This window comes from Patella vulgata, chromosome 8 (genome assembly GCF_932274485.2).
Source record: "Patella vulgata chromosome 8, xgPatVulg1.2, whole genome shotgun sequence".
NCBI lineage: Eukaryota > Metazoa > Mollusca > Gastropoda > Patellidae > Patella > Patella vulgata.
The window spans coordinates 19471297-19489857 of record NC_065886.2 but is presented as its reverse complement, the minus strand read 5'-3'; the positions used below and the strand labels follow the sequence as shown (position 1 = coordinate 19489857).

General features: G+C 32.5%; 1 protein-coding gene across 5 annotated transcripts; it reads left to right on the top strand.

The window, feature by feature from the left end:
• Nucleotides 1-140: 140 nt before the first annotated feature.
• LOC126830791 (MBT domain-containing protein 1) lies at nt 141-17459 on the top strand. Of its 5 annotated transcripts, none has more exons than XM_056102687.1 (21): nt 141-269; nt 846-861; nt 1570-1694; nt 2258-2441; nt 4190-4338; nt 4590-4668; nt 5616-5695; nt 7058-7175; nt 7554-7688; nt 8296-8384; nt 8848-8991; nt 9296-9392; nt 10340-10521; nt 11018-11165; nt 11423-11502; nt 11713-11777; nt 12149-12318; nt 12826-12918; nt 13776-13928; nt 15018-15448; nt 15802-17459. In XM_056102687.1, the coding sequence occupies exons 1-21, from the start codon at nt 267-269 to the stop codon at nt 15949-15951; spliced, it is 2691 nt and encodes an 896-aa protein (XP_055958662.1). In that variant the 5' UTR covers nt 141-266; the 3' UTR covers nt 15952-17459. The 5 variants fall into 5 exon arrangements, with proteins under 5 accessions (XP_055958662.1, XP_055958663.1, XP_055958661.1 ...); XM_056102688.1 differs by having other exon boundaries at nt 1570-1703; nt 12826-12906; XM_056102686.1 differs by having other exon boundaries at nt 1570-1703.
• The last annotated feature ends 1102 nt before the right edge of the window (nt 17460-18561 follow it).

Below are 18561 nucleotides of genomic sequence, written 5' to 3'. Positions count from 1 at the left end.
CCGCGGGAAAAGGAGAGCGTTCGATATTATATACTGAATTTTCATTGGTTGATAAATGAACATTGCAGAGAGTACAGAAAGATTATCCAATGGTAATTATGTTTACAAATATGGGTAAAGGTCTTTACGCATGCGTAGTGAGGTTGCCTTTGTTGTCCCGAAAATCCAGGGACCAAGAACATTTCACACAAATTAGTAGATTCAATGTAGCAATCCGAGAGAAACTGCTGAAGACGGTGAATGAAAACATTTCTAGAAAATCAATTATGGTAAGGAAAGGCGTGACAGCAGTCACAAGTTGGTAAATTATGATCACTTTACTGAGTTACATAAATTTTTAGCAGACTGTCAACTTCCGACTTGTTGTTTATATTTTGAAAATGAGATGTTAATTTCACACGTTGGTTTGTTTGCAAACATAATCACAATTGTTTTGGTAGATAATTACTATGATTTACCGAATCTGTCTCGGGATAGATTAAATGAGATGTTCATATATTATTTAAGCAATCATTATTTGTTTTATGATGTTGTTACACAGACAATTTTCATACAAAATTTTTGACCCAGTTAATTCCTGGTGGTTTCGGGATGAAATGACACAAGCTGTCAACACTTTGTAGTTGTCTTTTAGTATTAATGATATTTTTACCCCAGGGTTCAAAGCATAGCACATGGTCTAAGCGCTGCTTAAGTTAGCTCTTCTTGTTGTTAGTTCTTTGGAAGCGAACAAATCTGGATCGATCTTGACATTAGTTTCGGGGATGGCCTTGCATGTTTTTACATGTAGTAAGTAAACAGGTTTCTAAAAAAAATATGCATTTATTTTTCTCTTTTACTTTCAGGACACAGGAGACCATGGTAAGATTAATTATTAAAAGCAGGGTTTATAAATCTTTTTGGAGGGGGAATACTATTGATGTTAGGAGTGCACATATAGTGGATTTTCACTGCAGTAACATTCTTTAAAATTTGGTCTGCAATGGCAAATGAAATAGGGTTTAACGTCCTACTGTTCTGGTCGACTTGGCTAATGAGGACAAGCATACACCATACAGTGTGCTATAGCTATGAGGGACATTTGCCTATAACAGCGGCGCTACAGCCTACTCTTACATCGAATTCCAACTGCCAAGAGTTTTTCACATGCATGCAAATATGTACACAGTACCATTATTTCTTCGTCCCATGCGAACGTCTAGACATTGCTCTTTGCCAGGCCCTCTGTCCTGCACTACTGATATGGGACAAACAAGCTGGAAAATCCGCCAAATAATGTTTCGAACACGGATCCTCCAGGTTAGCAAGCAAACCTCTTACTCAATCAGCCACTGCGGCTCACCAACCATGGATAAATTGGACTGGATAATAGTATCAGTCTGGCGAATTTGGTATCATGCTTGATAGTAAAGTTTACTATCTGGTTTTAATCATCTAATTTATGATTGGTATGATCGATAGGAAACTTTTCAGCACTTTGATTTATTAAATTTAACTATTGCCCATCTCTGCAACATTGCTTCACTAAAGATGTTTTAATAGATTAATAAATGTGTTGGTTTGTTGTAGATTTTGAATTTGGAGATGAGAATGATATGGAATCTATGATTGATAGTTATAATAAGAATGATGAATCAACAATGGGATCGATTGATGGTCGTTCAGACTCTGTATGTGATGGAAGTACGCTGGGGGTATGTAGGGTAAATGAAATGACTCTTTAAATATAGTGTTTTACAGAATAAAGAACTGTGTCAAAGACACTCTAGGTGCTAACTGCTACATAATTATTTACATTAGTAATTACAAGTGGTCCGCACTACAAGCTAACAAAACCTCCGTTCAATGCAAACTACACATACATTGCAAGAAATAAAGAAAAAATATCAAATCAAATGAATGGATCCGGAGGCCAGCCGTGAGCATCCATTGTGCTGTACAGTCCTGGGCCTGTAAAAATTGATAAGGCCCATAGTGTGAACAGTTGATAAGATATTCTAAAAAGTTTGTTGACGTTGAAGTCTCCAGACATTTTTATGAATTATTAATCTTAGGTTGAGGATTTGATTCTAATATTGTAGTTTTCTCCCACTTTCCTGTGCACAAGCAAATTATTGTAATAAAGCATTCTGTTGGATCTGTGCTCGATAAAACGTAAAACTAGGGATCCCTAAGAAACCTAGTTTTACGTTTTATCAAGCAGACATTAATTGCTTGTCCCTTTTGAAATTGTAGACTTTAAATGTTTTTTCTTTAGGGTGAAGATGACTATATGTCTAATATAGCTCTGTATGATGGTTATGATAGTTATAATGAGAGTGGTGAAAGTTCCGATGAAGAGGAGGAGTTGCCCAGAGGAGAATTATTGGCAGCTCATCTTAAAGGCATTGTTCCCACAAAACCTACTCCATTTAGATTTATGAATGGTAAAGATGGTATGGGTGAGTTAAGGCCGTCGTTCGCACTTCATTTGGTGAATTTTAACAATAAAATCGTTTTTGAGGTTTTATGATCATCTGCGAGTAACACTATTTAGGAACACATACCAGTCATTTTTTTTACAAAATTCTTCTTTATTTCTACAAAATTTGGTTCTGAATGATCCCACCCTTTTTTATTTTGCCCTAATTCCGCTAAAACTATTGATATAAATCTAAAAACAATAGGCATTTCATACGTGAAATACTCGGCTTCCGACCGGTAAACTGTCGCCATGTTGGATACTGTTAGAAAGCTTGGGATCCCCCCTATTGAAAGGAAATGACGTTTTATGGGGGTGTCTTGAAACCTTTCTTCTGTATTGAGATAAAAATAGCAAGCAAGAACAAGTTTTGCATACCTAATGAGGTTATTTCGAGAATACGTTATTTGATTGGTCGGTCACATAGGTCAATGGTGAAGTGTCCAATCAGAAGCGGGCAATCCTCTAGGTCAGGTCAATAGGCATGCGCACTAAGCTCATGTCCCAAATCAATCCTGGTTGCTATATTACTGAACCGTACGTCACTGTTTATCAATATTTTTGAAGATTTTCAAATAAAATGCGTTTGAAATTGTTAGATGACTAAATAAGTATGACAGACACTCATAATAAACAAAATGAAGATGAATATTCGTCTGCTAGACCTAGTAGTGGTATGGTTGCAATACCATTACCAGGTAGGCCTGCTGTCAGTGATTATATAGTTATGGTTGTTTTGAATAACATCTATTCCTATGTCAATGTTCGGTTGTAAATTTACACACAAGAAATAAAATAAGAAAATACTGTATATTGATAAGAAATACATTAGAAAATATATATATTAAAAGTCAGTTTATTAATATTAAATAAATGAATTGAAAAGATCGGCGTAAGTTGTTCTACTGAAATACTTCCAACTTCAGTTGTTGATTTCTCAAAACAGTTTTTTTCTAGAGTTACCAATTTTAGTCATGCTATATCTCTGAAAGTTATCGTCAGATTTTCTTGAAACTTGGAATATAACTTCCTATATAATAACTTTGTGCAATAGGAGAATTTTATTGAAATCTGCAAAATAGTTCCTGATATATTGTTGCCATAGCAACTGTGACACGTGAAAGAATTTTGAAGTTAACATTAAAATGTGTATAACTTGCTTTCTAATTATTATTTTGTAATGAAACTTGCCTATTGCACAAAGGAACATGTCAGTAACCTCTCTGCTTAATTTTAAAACATTCTGTTGAATAGTTTCTGAGAAACTGGATGACTAAAATTATACGCAGAAATCCAAGATGGCCGCCGTTTCCATAGCAACAGGTACCCCCAGGAAAATTTTTCGGCCGTTTTTGTAATACTCAATGGATGTGTTCTTAGATGTGTAAGAATGGTGACTTTACCTCAATTATTAAAAAAACTGAAATTTTCTACTGTCCACCCCCTTAATGAAGATTTTAGTTCAATAAATCCTTAGATAACTTTATACCACTTCATGAAGAAAGATGTTGAATTTCCTGGCACAAGATACATACTATTTTATTCTCAGTTGAATCTTGTTCCCAACAGAGCCTGTCCGCTGTACCTGTGAGGTCAACCAATGATAGATATTGGTGTTTTGAATATCTTATTGGCATTATTTTGATATTAGATCATAGATGTAAATGTTATTTTTTTGCTATAAAATCTAATATAATTCTGAATTTGTTTTCATATTTGATATTGCAGCAACTTGTGAGAAGTGTGGAACTGTTGGAATAAAACATGCTTTCTACTCCAAATCTAAACGATTCTGTAGTTTGTCATGTTCTAGAAGTTTTGCTACAGCTCAGAGGGAAGGGAAGCCATTGCCACCTAAACCTGTGATAGCTAGAAAGGTAAACCCATGCTTTATAAGATAACTTGAAATGAAAGAAAGATAATTGTTATTGGATTTTAAAGGGATCCTTAATTTGATATATTGTTGATATGTTGCGTTATTCTGTTAGTCAACAATGTTAGAAAACCGAAGATAGAATATAACCCAATATTCTAGAAGGATGTTTGGGACTTTGTGATTTGTCAGTAGATCGTTGCAGTTTCTCTTCTATTTGTAAGCTGGCTTTAATCATTGCATTTTATTTTGCAGGGTAATAAAGGAATAACCCATACAAAGAAGCCTATTTCTAAAGCGAACAGTCATTTATACAGTAAATCTGGAAAACCAGGTAACATATTTATCTTAAAGGTTTGATGCACCATTTTGCATTTTTCGCTAAGATATAAAATTTCTCCAAATCAGATTGATTATTTAACATTTAATTAAAGATACATTATGAGAGATTAGATAAAGAGCTGACAGATCTCGCTATAATAGTCAATAAAACTAGATAATGTGAAGGAAATTTGTTGAAAATTTCAGTCAAATTGGTCCACTATGAACCGAGATATCAGCTTTGTAAATTTCCGCCTAGCCTCGTTCATCATTACTAAAGTTATTACATTAAAAAGCATAGTCTCGATTATCCATTGTTTTGATTTAATTATCAATGAGCATTTGCAGCATATAGGATTCTAATCCGGTCGATATCGAAGGCTAGCCTTGACATCGAGAGTTGATTATGGTCTGGATAAGTTAATTAATGTCTAATTAATAATTTAGATAAGATTTCAGGCCTAAAGAAAGACCTGCGATAGGCAGATTTAGCTCTTGCATAATGTATGTTTAAGTAAACAAAATTAAAATACCAATGCTAGTTAATCTCCCAGCTTGGATTCAGTTAGATTTAAGCTAGATTCATCAGGTTTCTCTACATAGATCAATGAAATGTCAATTCCGCATATCTTTGTAAATACTGAACAGAACTGAACCGAACCATTTTGGGATTAATATTCATATTAGAGATTCATCTTTCACAATATTGTTGCTTGCAAGTGATTCCTATTGCTAAAAATGGCACAACAGGACTTTTATCTCTAATTATTATTGATTGCACAATATTTTATAAGAAAATGACAAATACAGCCACTGAAGAATTATGTATATTGCCGATCATTTCTAAATAATTATAAAAGCTCTACAATTTTAAAAGTCGCATTGAATACGGTAGTGTCTAACATAATGTTGATTCAAAATTATGTATATATTTAATTTTTAATCTTATTTGTTATTTAGAAACAGTTCGTGGGTTTGATTGGGGACCATATTTATCATCTGGTTGTGGTGATGGAGCCAATATTTCAAGTTTCATTCATGTAAGTAAAATATTCTAAACAACTACTTTTAAGATTGTAATTTTTTTGTCCCCCGCCTTTCGAAGAAAGCAGGGGACTATTAAAATGGGTTCGTCCGTCTGTCTGTCCGTCTGTCTGTCTGTCTGTCCGTCTGTCTGTCCGTCACACTTTTTGGGACACAATAACTCTCTTCCTAATTGAGCTAGAATGTTCAAACTTGGTGTATGTGTTTATTAGGTCAATGCCTTGATGGAGTTCGAAGATGAGCATTTTCCGCTTAGGGTAAGCAGAGATAAGCAATTTGATTGGTTGATGCTTTGGGACCTGATAACTTTAGTTCTAATTAAAAGGGAGAGTGAGGACACTTGGTGTATAGCTTTATTATATCAATACCTTGACTAAGTCTCGATAATGAGCATTTTCTGCTTAGGGTAAGCAGAGCGATAAGCAATTTGATTGGCCGAGACTTTGGAACACATTAACTCCTTTTCTAATTGAGCTAGAATGTTCAAACTTGGTGTAGGTGTATATTAGGTTAATGTCTTGATGGAGTTCGAAGATGAGCATTTTGTGCTTAGGTTAAGCAGAGATAAGCAATTTGATTGGTCGAGACTTTAGAACACAATAACTCTCATTCTAGTTGAGTTAGAATGTTCACACTTGGCATAGGTGGCTATTAGGTGAATGCCTTGATGGAGTGTGAAGATGAGAATTTTTTGCTTAGAGTAAGCAGGGATAAGCAATTTGATTGGTTGATGCTTTGGGACACGATAACTTTAGTTCTAATTAAGTGAGAGTGAGGACACTTGGTGTATAGCTTTATTATATCATTACCTTGACTAAGTTTGATAATGAGTATTTTCTGCTGTCATGTCATGGCTGAGTTCAATTATTAACATTGGTCGATGCTTTGGGACAAGATAACTTTGATTCTATCTGATAGAGAGTGCTGAAACTTAGTGTATAATTTGATTGCTCGATACTTTTGAAAAAAATAAATGTGCGATTAATTAATGTGTCATCTATTTATTTTGGGATTTCGGCGGGGGACATCAGCCTCACTGTTGGCTTGTTTATTTTAATTTGCCCACATGTTATCACGGTTGCATATTGTCGCCACATGCGTGTAAGCTGTATTCACTCTAATTTTCGTCGAATTGTCTGGAATAGTTAGTTTTGCAGATGAGTCTAGTTCCAGGGTTGAATTATTAAATCATTAATGATGAATATGCTGGTGGGCATATGTTCCTTTCCTCATATGATGTTCTTGCAATGGAAGAGGAAAGAAGTATTGATAATGATCATTCTTTCTATTTCCTATAAAATTTGTTGCCTGTTGATTAATCGATTGTGCAAAGTGATTTTGATTTATGTTTTTGATAGGCACCAATGAATGAAAGTTGGGAACAGATTAGTATTGGAATGAAAATAGAATGTTTGAATCATGATACAGATTTACCTTATTCTGTTTTCTGGATAGCAGCTGTTATAAAACTTGCAGGTAACATTATTGTACATACATCACGGGGGTTAGAGGTCACTTTGCTTTGACCATTACCGTTCATTTCCAATATGATTTGACTTGACTTAAAATAATACCATTAATTATTTTTTCTTTTTTTTGTAAACGTAAGAGATATTTGATTGACTAAATGAATGGGAGATCGTTGAACCGGCTAAATGTCCTATGTCAGATCCCTTTGGGTATCCATTGGTTTTGTAGTATTATTTTGAATATGTATCATAGTCTATGACATTAAAGATTTGAGATCTCATTGGATATTGTTCTAAATAGCTAACTTTTGACCATTATCCTCATTATGTGCATTTTTCATATTTAATGTTGAAATTATAAAATTTAAACTTTAAACTTTTGCAGGTTATAAAGCTTTAGTAAGATATGAGGGATTTTCTGGTGACTCTAGTAAAGATTTTTGGTTAAATTTATGTTCTAAAGATGTTCATTCTGTTGGTTGGTGTGCTTCATTTGGTAAACCATTAGTTCCTCCTAAATGTAAGTCAATTTTCAATATATGATCGATCGCATTAGAAGTTAAACATGTATACGTACAAGAGTTATAGATTTTCTGAGATAACTTGAGTGTTTGCATTTTCACTAAAATATCATATTTCCCATGGCTAAATATGTACTCAAATACCAACACTAGATAATCTTCCGACTTGGATTCAATCAGTTTTAAACTAGACCAATTAGTTTTCTCCGCTTGTTACACTCGAGCAGCATAGATCGATGAAATATCAATTTATCATAACTTTGTATAAAATAAACAGATTAAACCATTTTTGAACTCATATTTCTATTATATTCCCAATGTTGTAGTTTGCAAGGGATTCCTATTAAGCTAAATGATGCATCAAGCCTTTATGCAATGTTTAACCATCTTGGTGTTTCCACCTATCCTTCATTAGATATTCTGAATCATTTAAAAAGTGTCATCATGTAATGCTTAGCTGTTCATCTAGAAGACAAATGTCTGCATATTAATTTGAAAGCCATTCAGAGGGGTATTAACTCTATGTAGTTTCTTAATTTCATGGCATTATATCTTAGATTAATTTATACAACATGTTTTCTTTTATTATTATTTTATTATTCCTAGCAATTCAACATAAATATGCTGACTGGAAATCCTATCTTGTAGCAAGATTAACAGGTTCCCGAACTTTACCTGGTAGTTTTCACAATAAGGCAAGTCTTTAAGTTCCATTTCCTATTCAGTGGGTACAGTAAGACTGTGTTGTATATCAGTTGTATTAGAAACATTAGTTTATATTGATATGTCCTATATTCAGTGTCGTGAACACAATATGATGCTGAATACCTTGTCATTGTGTTCTGTCATTGTAAAGCATACCGTGCATTATGTTTAAGATAGTATTGTTAAAAGATATACTTGTTTGAAATCATTGATTAAAAATGTTTGAAATCATTGAAAAAAAGTTTGAAATCATTTGACAAAAAGTTTGAAATAAAACAAAAATAATTTAAACATGATTAACTAAATAATTTACAAATGATTAATTTAATTTAAAAATGATTAACTAAATAATTTAAAGACGATTAACTAAAATAATAATGCAATAAACTAGATTTTTGATACATTTGAATGGTTTTTGATCATCATTTAAATTACATTCATATAATTTTTCAGGTAGCTGAGTATATGACTAGTTTTAAATTAAAGAAGGGTATGCGTGTAGAAGTAGTTGATAAGATGTGCGTTTCAGCAATGAGGGTAGCTCTAGTAAATGAAAATATAGGTGGAAGAGTTCGTCTGAACTATGAAGATAGTAAAGTAAGTATAAATTTTTTTCTGACTTTAATCAAATTTGACTGGTGGTATTCAACAACAGTGTTATAGTGAAACCCTAGTCTGATAATAGAATATGAAATGCATCCTACTTCTAATAGGGAAATACTTCATTGTTTAGTGTAATGGTGCTATAACTCCATTCAATGAAAGAACATTTGAGGAGCTTTGTCTATTCATATATACCCACACCAAACCTTCCTAGTTACACGAAGTTTCAAAGAGAATATAAATTTACGTTACAAAAATACAATATATTTATACATTTGTCTATGGTAAACTTTTTCAGGATGAAAATGATGATTTTTGGTGCCATACCTATTCTCCATTAATACATTATGTTGGCTGGTCACAAGAAGTCAATCATAAATTACACTGTTCTCAAGGTAAGTTTATTATGATTTTATAGAAGCATGTATCATATCTCTGCATATGTGCAATCTGATTAAAATACAGATCTATATTTCGTTTCGTTTTTTTATACTTTCGATGGCCTACACTACATGAAGATCTGACCGGTTGTTGCGATAGGTCACGTCAGAGGTCATACGAGCGGCAAGTGAGCCTATGACGTCAGACATTTGATTACATTTGATCAACCAATCAGCATTAGTGTTACTAGTGAATTACCCACAGTTCCGTGAAAAACACGCCTAAAGCTCAACGTAACAGACCGTTTCATTGGCTAATAAATCACACTATTCAGAACAGTCAATGATAACAACTCTTCCAGATCCTAGTGTAGTAAACACAAATAAAATGAAATTTTGAACTATAAAAAACGAAATGAAATCGGATCTGTGTTTTCAAGGGAAAGACAGTCTGATTAAAACACAGGTCTATATTTTGTTTCGATTTTTACTCCATATAGGTCAGTTCAGTTTGGAAGGGAGGTCATCTCCGGGTCATACATTAGGTGAATGGCGTAAACTATTTATACTTTAACCTTTTTTCTTTACTCTGATTAGATGTCAGCCATAATGGACAACTCATCTAAGGCTCAAGTAAACACATGATTTCATTGGCTTATATCTTCTATCAAAGCAGTCCTGATTAGCTCGGCTGGTGCAGAAAAGTAGACTATTACACTTCATTTCATTTTTATATCAAAGAAAACTCAGTTTATTTACAAATTAATCCTGATTAATCCTAATAAAACAAAATTGGAACCATAGAAAACAAAGCTGTTTGAAGCAGACTGCTGAAACAATTGACCAAGATGAATAAAAAGATTAATTACATATCATTGTCATGTACGAGGAGGGTCTAAAAAGCTAATCAGTTTAATTTTGCATGGTGATACAATGGATTTTTTTGAAAACTTTCTTTACAGAATATCGCAGCAAATGCTTAACCAAACTTACCATGCAAAAATATGATCCAACAGATTCCACACCAGATATGTTTTTAAAGAATAAAGATTCTAAAACCAATCTAAAATTTCAAGTTGGGATGAAACTTGAAGCCATAGACCCATTAAACCTCTCAGCTGTTTGTGTTGCTACAGTTATGAAAGTAAGTTTGTTAAAGATTTGTGGGATTTTGAATCCCAAGCGAACAATCACATTGTTGAAGTAAAGGGAATATCCACACAAGAGAGTGATTGAGTTCCATTTAGTATTTTGAAAGATACAATGAACTGAAACTTTTCTTAAAACTCGTCATCTTTTGCAGATAATATAGACAAGACAGCGTCATCTATAAGTGTTGGGTAAAATTTTTTGATTGGCCTCTTTTTAATCCAATTGAATTCAAGACAGGAGATTATCTACCATTGATATTTTGCTTTTGTTTTATTAAAAGGTTAAATTCTTAGTTTGAGTATATTATAGAAATTAGAGTGGATTAAAAGAAAATATTGATCTTGGTTGTCTCTAGGGATTTCCACCTTGTATTTATTGCAAGTGAGATAAGTCATTTCAAAAGTTTTATTTCAAGTTTTTTTTTTTCAAAATATATTTCTATAATGAGGATGCTAGTCCAAACATTAAATAAGACTGTTATTTTTTAGGTGCTAAAGACAAATTATTTAATGATTGGTATTGATGGATCTGCAGCTCAGAATGGTTCGGACTGGTTTTGTTATCATTCATCCTCACCATGTATATTTCCAGTAGGATTCTGTGAAATCAATGGAATCGTTTTAACCCCACCTAGAGGTTGGTTGCTTTATTTAATTGATGTTGTATAAAATTATAGTACTTTTAATGATTGAGTCATCAGATAAATTTAAACAAAACCATTTAAATTTTAATGATTAAGGATATTTTATTAAGCCATGGAAAATCTTTTCATTTGATATGACTAAACATTTCTTCTTTTGTGATACATGCTTGGTTTGGTTCTTACGAAAGTATTTTTGTCACATACTGGTATACCTCAAAATATAAAAAATTATACTGTGGTTGTATTTTAGGTTATAAAGGACCATTTAAATGGTTTGAATATCTCAAACAGACCAAGTCAGTAGCAGCTCCTGTTAAATTATTTGATAAGGTGGGTATGGTTAGATAGTATTTGCTTGAAGATTATAGTCATTGATATTTTAATATAGTAAACTTTTACATTTGATCAAATACATTTTGAAGGCTTAGTTTATATCATTGTATGGCAAACAACTTTTAGATTTAAAATATGATATTGATATGTTCTCTGTATTCTTAATCCCTAGTCAAAGATTATTTTGTTGATATTTTATACTTTCAGGAAATTCCTAAACATGGTTTTAAACCTGGACATAAATTGGAAGCAGTTGATCTGATGGAACCAAGGTATGCTATGAATATATGTATTTACTGTGCCATCAGATAAAAATGATATCAATATATATTTGAGAAAATACCATCCTGGCTATATGTACCATAAAATGTTTATAACTCTCAAGCTTTGTCTCAACAAATTACTGTAAAATATCTAGGGTTAGTTATTTTTTGTCACTTTTATTGGATGCTTTGTTTTTCTTCGGAAATAAAATAAATACAGTGATGCTGAGTTAAGTTCTCTCTCTCCCAATAATAAATTGTTACATAATCCTGTCACTCAATATTTTCATGTCTCCCCTATTGACAGAATGGTCTGTCAAGTATCCCCCCAGTGGGTTTACAATGATTTATTGTATGTATACATCTTTATTTTTTTTTAGATTGATTTGTGTAGGAACTATAACTAAAGTTGTTGGTCGATTATTACGAGTACATTTTGATGGTTGGGAGAATGAATATGATCAGTGGGTAGATTGTGAAACCCCTGATCTTTATCCTGTTGGTTGGTGTGAAATGATGAATTATAGTTTAGAAGGACCTAGAATGAAAAGTTAGTCTCATTTAATTCAAACACATTTACAATATGGCACAGTATCCCATTCCAAATTTTTACATAATTTATAATAAAAGGATGCAAATTTTTAGTAAAACACACTTTAAGAGAGTTTCCTCCTCCCCAAGAATTATTAGAAAACATCTTATATTAAAGAAACATTATGTAAGATTTAGATAAAGAGTTGGTCGTTTTTGCTATAAATATAATACTTCAAAAATAGATAATGCAAAATTAATATATTGAAAATTTCATTAAAATTACTATATTCTGGGCGAAGATTGCAACCACCGTACTGGTTGTTTGAGGCTTAGCCTCTCTTCACTATTTTTAAATTAAATCCTGTCAAAACTTCTTGAATTACGCCCCCCCCCCCCCCTCATCCCCTGATTGTAAGAAAAACAACAAAAAACCGTTTTAAGATTGTTCTCTTGAATAATGTAGGCATACCTTGAATGGCCACCGTTTGTATTGATTGGATGTTTATTATATTTGTTTTATCAGTTGAACAACAGGGTATCAATAACTTACCACTGTCCAAGAAACGTAAGAGTAAAGCCCAGTTGTATAAAGGTCCGAGGAAGAGTAAGTGTAATGGTTTGTACACCCTTCATTTCTTACTAACATATTCATAATTATATATCTACAAATAAGGGCTTTATCTAAGTTCAAATAAATCATTTTCATTGGCATCATCAGAGAATAAAACCGAAACTAAAAAAAATAGTGTATGATCATAAACATCTTCGATGAACTTAGATGAAGTCCTAGTAAAACCATTAGTTTAGAAACTTAAAATTTCGAATTTAAATATTTTCTGTGTTTCATACACATGTGATAAAATCATTTTTATGACTTAATCATAAAGTGTGACTTGTTTATCCTTACTCGAAACAAAACTTAAATTACCAAGAAAAATGGTATATTAGGTTGTGAAAAATGTTTATAAATGTTGCATGGCACTAAATCTTTACATACTGTAATGTGTTGTAAGAAATTGGTGTAATTTCATAGAAAACCTCATCCCCACTTTTTATATTGAGCCAGATCTTTCCCATCTTTTACCTAAACACCATCTTAAACTAATTGGATGTATCATGTATATTTCATCACACCACATGCATGAAGTTTATTTTTATTGTTGGAATAACTTCTGCTTTCTTTCGTTGCTACACACTGCATGACCAACAGTTTCCTCTAGGAACACTTGTACAGCCAAAAAATAACCACACATCAACTTCATTTTATGCAACCTATAAATTTATAATAGTAATATGCTTCCTTATATAACTGGATTGAACAGGCTGTGTACAGAAAATCTTGCTTTCTATACTTTGAATATTCCAGAAATACTTCGATTTTCTCTTGTGGATTATTGGTTAAATATTTGCAAAGAATTTAAACTTAAGATATACTTCTAATCTGTACAAATGATCAACCTATTTTGATTTCAGAGAAGAAAAGTAAATCACCCGTTAAACCTGGGGTTAATTATACAGATTCCACTGATCATCTTCAATACCCTCCTTACGTTTCCCTGACAGCTGAAGCAGTTGCTGCTAATTTACCCCCTATGTTAGATACCCATGCATCAGACTCTTTTAAAGGTACTATATTATTCAAGCATACATATAAAGACAATTCTTACCACTAAGATACATAATCTCGATAGATGTAATATTTGACGATGTTTACTTTATTGTTTATTATCCCTGCTCACCCGCTTTCATCATTTTGTACTTTTTTATGTTGGATGTTTTAGATTTATTCATATTTTTTTATGCCCACATGGAAATGTGGTCGTAGGAAATGTGGTCGTAGATTGCTTTTGCCCCTGTCCATCCGTCGTCCACAAATTTCTTGTGAACACTCTACAGACAACATTTATCATCTGATTGTTTTGAAATTGATATATGTTGTTTACATTAGTGAGATGAAGAAGTCTATTTAATTTGTGTTTCTTTCTTCTGGAGTTAAGGCCCTAGCTTCACTTTGTTGCATCTTGTGAAGGCCCTAACGACAAAAGTTATCATCAGATCTGTATGAAATTTAAATGCATCATTTAGATTAGTGAAACGAAAACAAAGACCCCTATTGAATTACAGCAATTTCCATTGATTAGATCTAGAGTTATGGCCCTTGTTTCACTTTGTTGAACCTTGTGAAAGCTCTATCGACAAAGTTTATAAACTGATCTGTATGAAATTTATATGCATCATTTAGTGAATCGAAGAAGCCAATTGAATTTCAGCAATTTCCATTTATTACTTGTAGAGTTGAGGCCCTCGTTTCACTTTGTTGAACCTTGTGAATGCTCAAATGACTAAAGTTGTCATCTGATCTGTATGAAATTTATATGCATCATTTAAATTAATGAAACGAAGAAGCCAATTGAATTTCAGGAAATTTCTGTTAAATACTCTTAGAGTTAGGGCCCTTATTTCCATTTGTTGAACCTTGTAAATGCTCAAACGACTAAAGTTATCAACCGATCTGTATGAAATTGATATGCGTCATTTAAATTAGTGAAACAAAGAAGCCAATTGAGTTTTGGGAAATTTCCGACAAATACTTTTAGAGTTATGGCCCATATTTCCCTTTGTTGAACCTTGTCAACTGGTCTGTATGAAATTGATATTCATCATTTAAATATTATTCATTTTACTCATATTTGACCCTTTTTTGCCAATTTTCAGTTAAAGTGGAACCAGGAATGGAAACATCAACAGGGCAAGATGCCCCACCAGTGTTAAGTCCCTTAGAAGCACCTCCTAGTCGAGCTCAAAATATATCAAGAACTGCCTCAATGCCAGTAATAACAGACTTTAAAACTGAGAATTCAAATAGTAATACAACTGAAAATGCCAGTGCTAATCAGTCAAATCAACATTTGTTATCTAAACTCACCTCTCCGGTTAATAAAATGGACACATCAAACTCTAGTCTTAACCAATCAAACGACAGTACGCAGTTGAAACCAGCACCACCTAGTGTTGGTGAAAAGGTGACATTGTCAATGACAACACGACATCAAACTGTGCTACCAGATCATTGGACAATAATTGATGTTTATCAGTTTTTACATGTTAATGATTGTGCTGCATACTGTGAAAGTTTCAAAAAGAAGGTAATTGATAATACTTTATTTTCTGATATATTTAATTTTATCAGAGCTGTAATTATATTTGTATTTCTTCCAGAACTTTTCTTTGCTCTGATCTAGAAATTGATGAATCAAAGGACTCTGCTGATTTACATGTACAATATATATTGTAGCAAGAAAACTGTATGGCTTTAAATAATACTATTTACCTTACAATCATACAGACAACTTGTTTGTTTCAACTGTCTCACATGCGAAGTGTAAAAGATGTGAAATACTGTTGAAAAACGTTTTTGAATGCTCTTCTTCAGTTTAAAAGATAAAAACACATAACTGTATACTTTTGTATTAATCCAATGATTGATTTCTGTTTTCAGGGCATTGATGGCCGTCGATTTATGGCATTAACTAAAGAAGAAATAGTCAGTTTAACTGGTATGAAAGTTGGACCATCTCTTCGGATTTATGATCTCATTCAATATCTGAAACAACATTTCGAACGCAAGTTGCGACAAGATTCCTCTTGACCTAAACTTTGAAATTAGCAGACGTCAGCCAGATGTTAGAATGCTAAGAGCCGAGAGATATTTCCAGTGTATTAGTGTTTTGTGTTGTGATGTAATAATAGTTCTAAACTATAAATAGAAAACTGACTATAATATTATAAATAAGAAACAGACTATAATATTGAGATTATATCACTGCAAGAAACAGAATCTAATGATTATCTATAATGATGTATCTGGCCATAAAAGAGAGAGATATTTATTTCCATGAAAAGATGGTTGTGCTTAATTATTTTTTGTATTAAAATATTGATGCCAAAGACTGGCAAGTGCTTGTAACATACTGATATAAGCAAGTATTGATATTAGAAGTATTTATTTTACTAGTTTTCTACTTTATTACATTGTTTTAATGTTTTTGAAAAGATGATTACCCAGTTCGGGTATGCATAAAGTTATAAATTTTGCAATACATAAAACCATGACCATATGTTAAAGACCCTAAAAAATATTTTTTTGATATGGCCATTCATGCAATTTATTCAGACAGAAGAATTTTCCAGGACAGTGCCATCTACTTTCCATAGATTTAGACTATGTTGTAAATGAGCAGGAAAAGTTAAAATAAAAGTTATTGTGATTTTTGTATCAACAAGCAGATATTAATTCTTGCAATATTAGCCCTTATTGGCTTAAGCATGTTGAATACAAAGTGTTAATGTGAAAAAACCCTTACTGTGTAGTTTGAACCTAATTATTTATTGACATATTCCATTATTAATATTGTACATTTATACTGTAAGTGGGTAAAATCCATCTTATTTTAACACGATAATATAAGAATGATTGTAATCAAACTATAAAGTAAAACATGTTTGATGTATAAGGCGGGGATTTTTCGCTGGTTTACTTAAAGGGGCATTGCAGAATTTGGTGACCTCCAGGTATTGATTTCAAGCTCTACAGAACAATGAAAATGATTTTGTTTCAAAATATTTACCATTTTATCAGTTTGAAAATGTATATTCAAAGTTATCTTGATTAACTAGAGATAGATCTTTAACAACAAATGAAAAACTTAAAAACACCATGTTTCAACATGCTATATTTAGAACATGGACAGCTCACAATGCTACATTTTTTCCTCCATAGCAAATGGCATTGTTAAGCATAGCTGCTTTATCTGGCAATATCTTTTTAAACTATTGGAGCTTAGTGGAAATAGATATTTCGAGATGAAACATGATCTGTTGATACTGTGTTGAATACAAATTTTCAAATAACCTTTCAATGAAAATAATTTATTTTTGAGTAACCAGGTTTTTTGAGAAAGAAATCCCTAATAATCATATCGTCCGTGTGTATATAGAAATATAGTATTTAGAAATGAAGAGCTTAGTTTAACTATGTCATGTTGAAAGATAAGATATATTTGTTATCTATAAAATAACTGTTATGTTTACAAGATTTATATGTTATCACATATTTCTCATACATTGGTGTAAAATACTTAATAACATCTCAACATATCTTTCTTCTTTTTATTCCTCCATATTGAAATGCGGTTGTAAAGTGTCATCGCTCCATTCATCATCTGATCTTTTTATAAATGAAATGAGGTTTAACATCCTACTTTCTGCTCCAACTAGTTTAATGAAAACTGACGTACAGGGTATGGTAATTTTGTCCAGATAGCGACGATATGGCCTACTCTTATTTCAGTTTCCAAATGTCAAAGGTTCTTTTTACATGCATGCCCAATCCGAACAACTAGACACTGTGGGTGCTATGCAGGGCTGGGGCCATTGCATTGTCAATTCATCATTTGTGATCGTCCTGCAAAGCGTGGCTGTACGGATTTGACATTATAGCAGATTGATACACAGAGTTTAAGGTCTTGAAATGAACAAGTATATTGATTTTCAATGGATTTTGATAATTTGAACAGCTAAATCCATGATATTAAATGTTTTGTATACTAAACGTTAGCATGGGCCAAACATATTCTAATGATTTTCTGATAATTACTTAAAGATACATTATGGGAGATTCGATAAAGATCATCATTACTCAAGTCAGTACGATAAACAGTATAGTCTCAATTATCAATTTAATCGTTAAATCGTGAAGGAAAGCTATGCAGTAAATCGACTCATAATCCACTAAAGATTGCAGGCGAGCGATGCCATCTAGAGTCAATTATGGTCTTGATAGGTTGATTAATGTCTAATTAATAATTTAGATAACATTTCAGGCCTAAAGGAAGACCTGCAATAGACAGATTTAGCTCTTGCATAATGTATGTTTAATCTGTAGTTATTCTAAAATCAGATTTTAGGGTATTAAAAATGTTTCATTACCGACTAAAAGATATGTGACAACTCTTGTTGACTGCCCGGACATTTAGCTGCTGTGGGTGTATGTTTCATTGCCTGGCAACCTCTTTATTTGCGCACATGGAAATGTGGTCGCATATTGTTGTCCATACTACAATCAGGGGCCATAATCCAGGAAGTTATGGTCTGAAATGAGCGAATCGAGTGCGATATTTGGGATATATTTCAAGTTTCATCAAAATCGGATCAAAATTGTGACTTCTAGATAATCCACAACCTTGGTATTACATACTTT

Bases quoted from the DNA above. Each gene is read 5' to 3' on its own strand.
- LOC126830791 (XM_056102686.1), top strand. The intron at 7,689-8,295 runs GTAAGTCAATTT...TATTATTCCTAG, and splicing joins ACCATTAGTTCCTCCTAAAT to CAATTCAACATAAATATGCT. The intron at 10,522-11,017 runs GTAAGTTTGTTA...GTTATTTTTTAG, and splicing joins GTGTTGCTACAGTTATGAAA to GTGCTAAAGACAAATTATTT.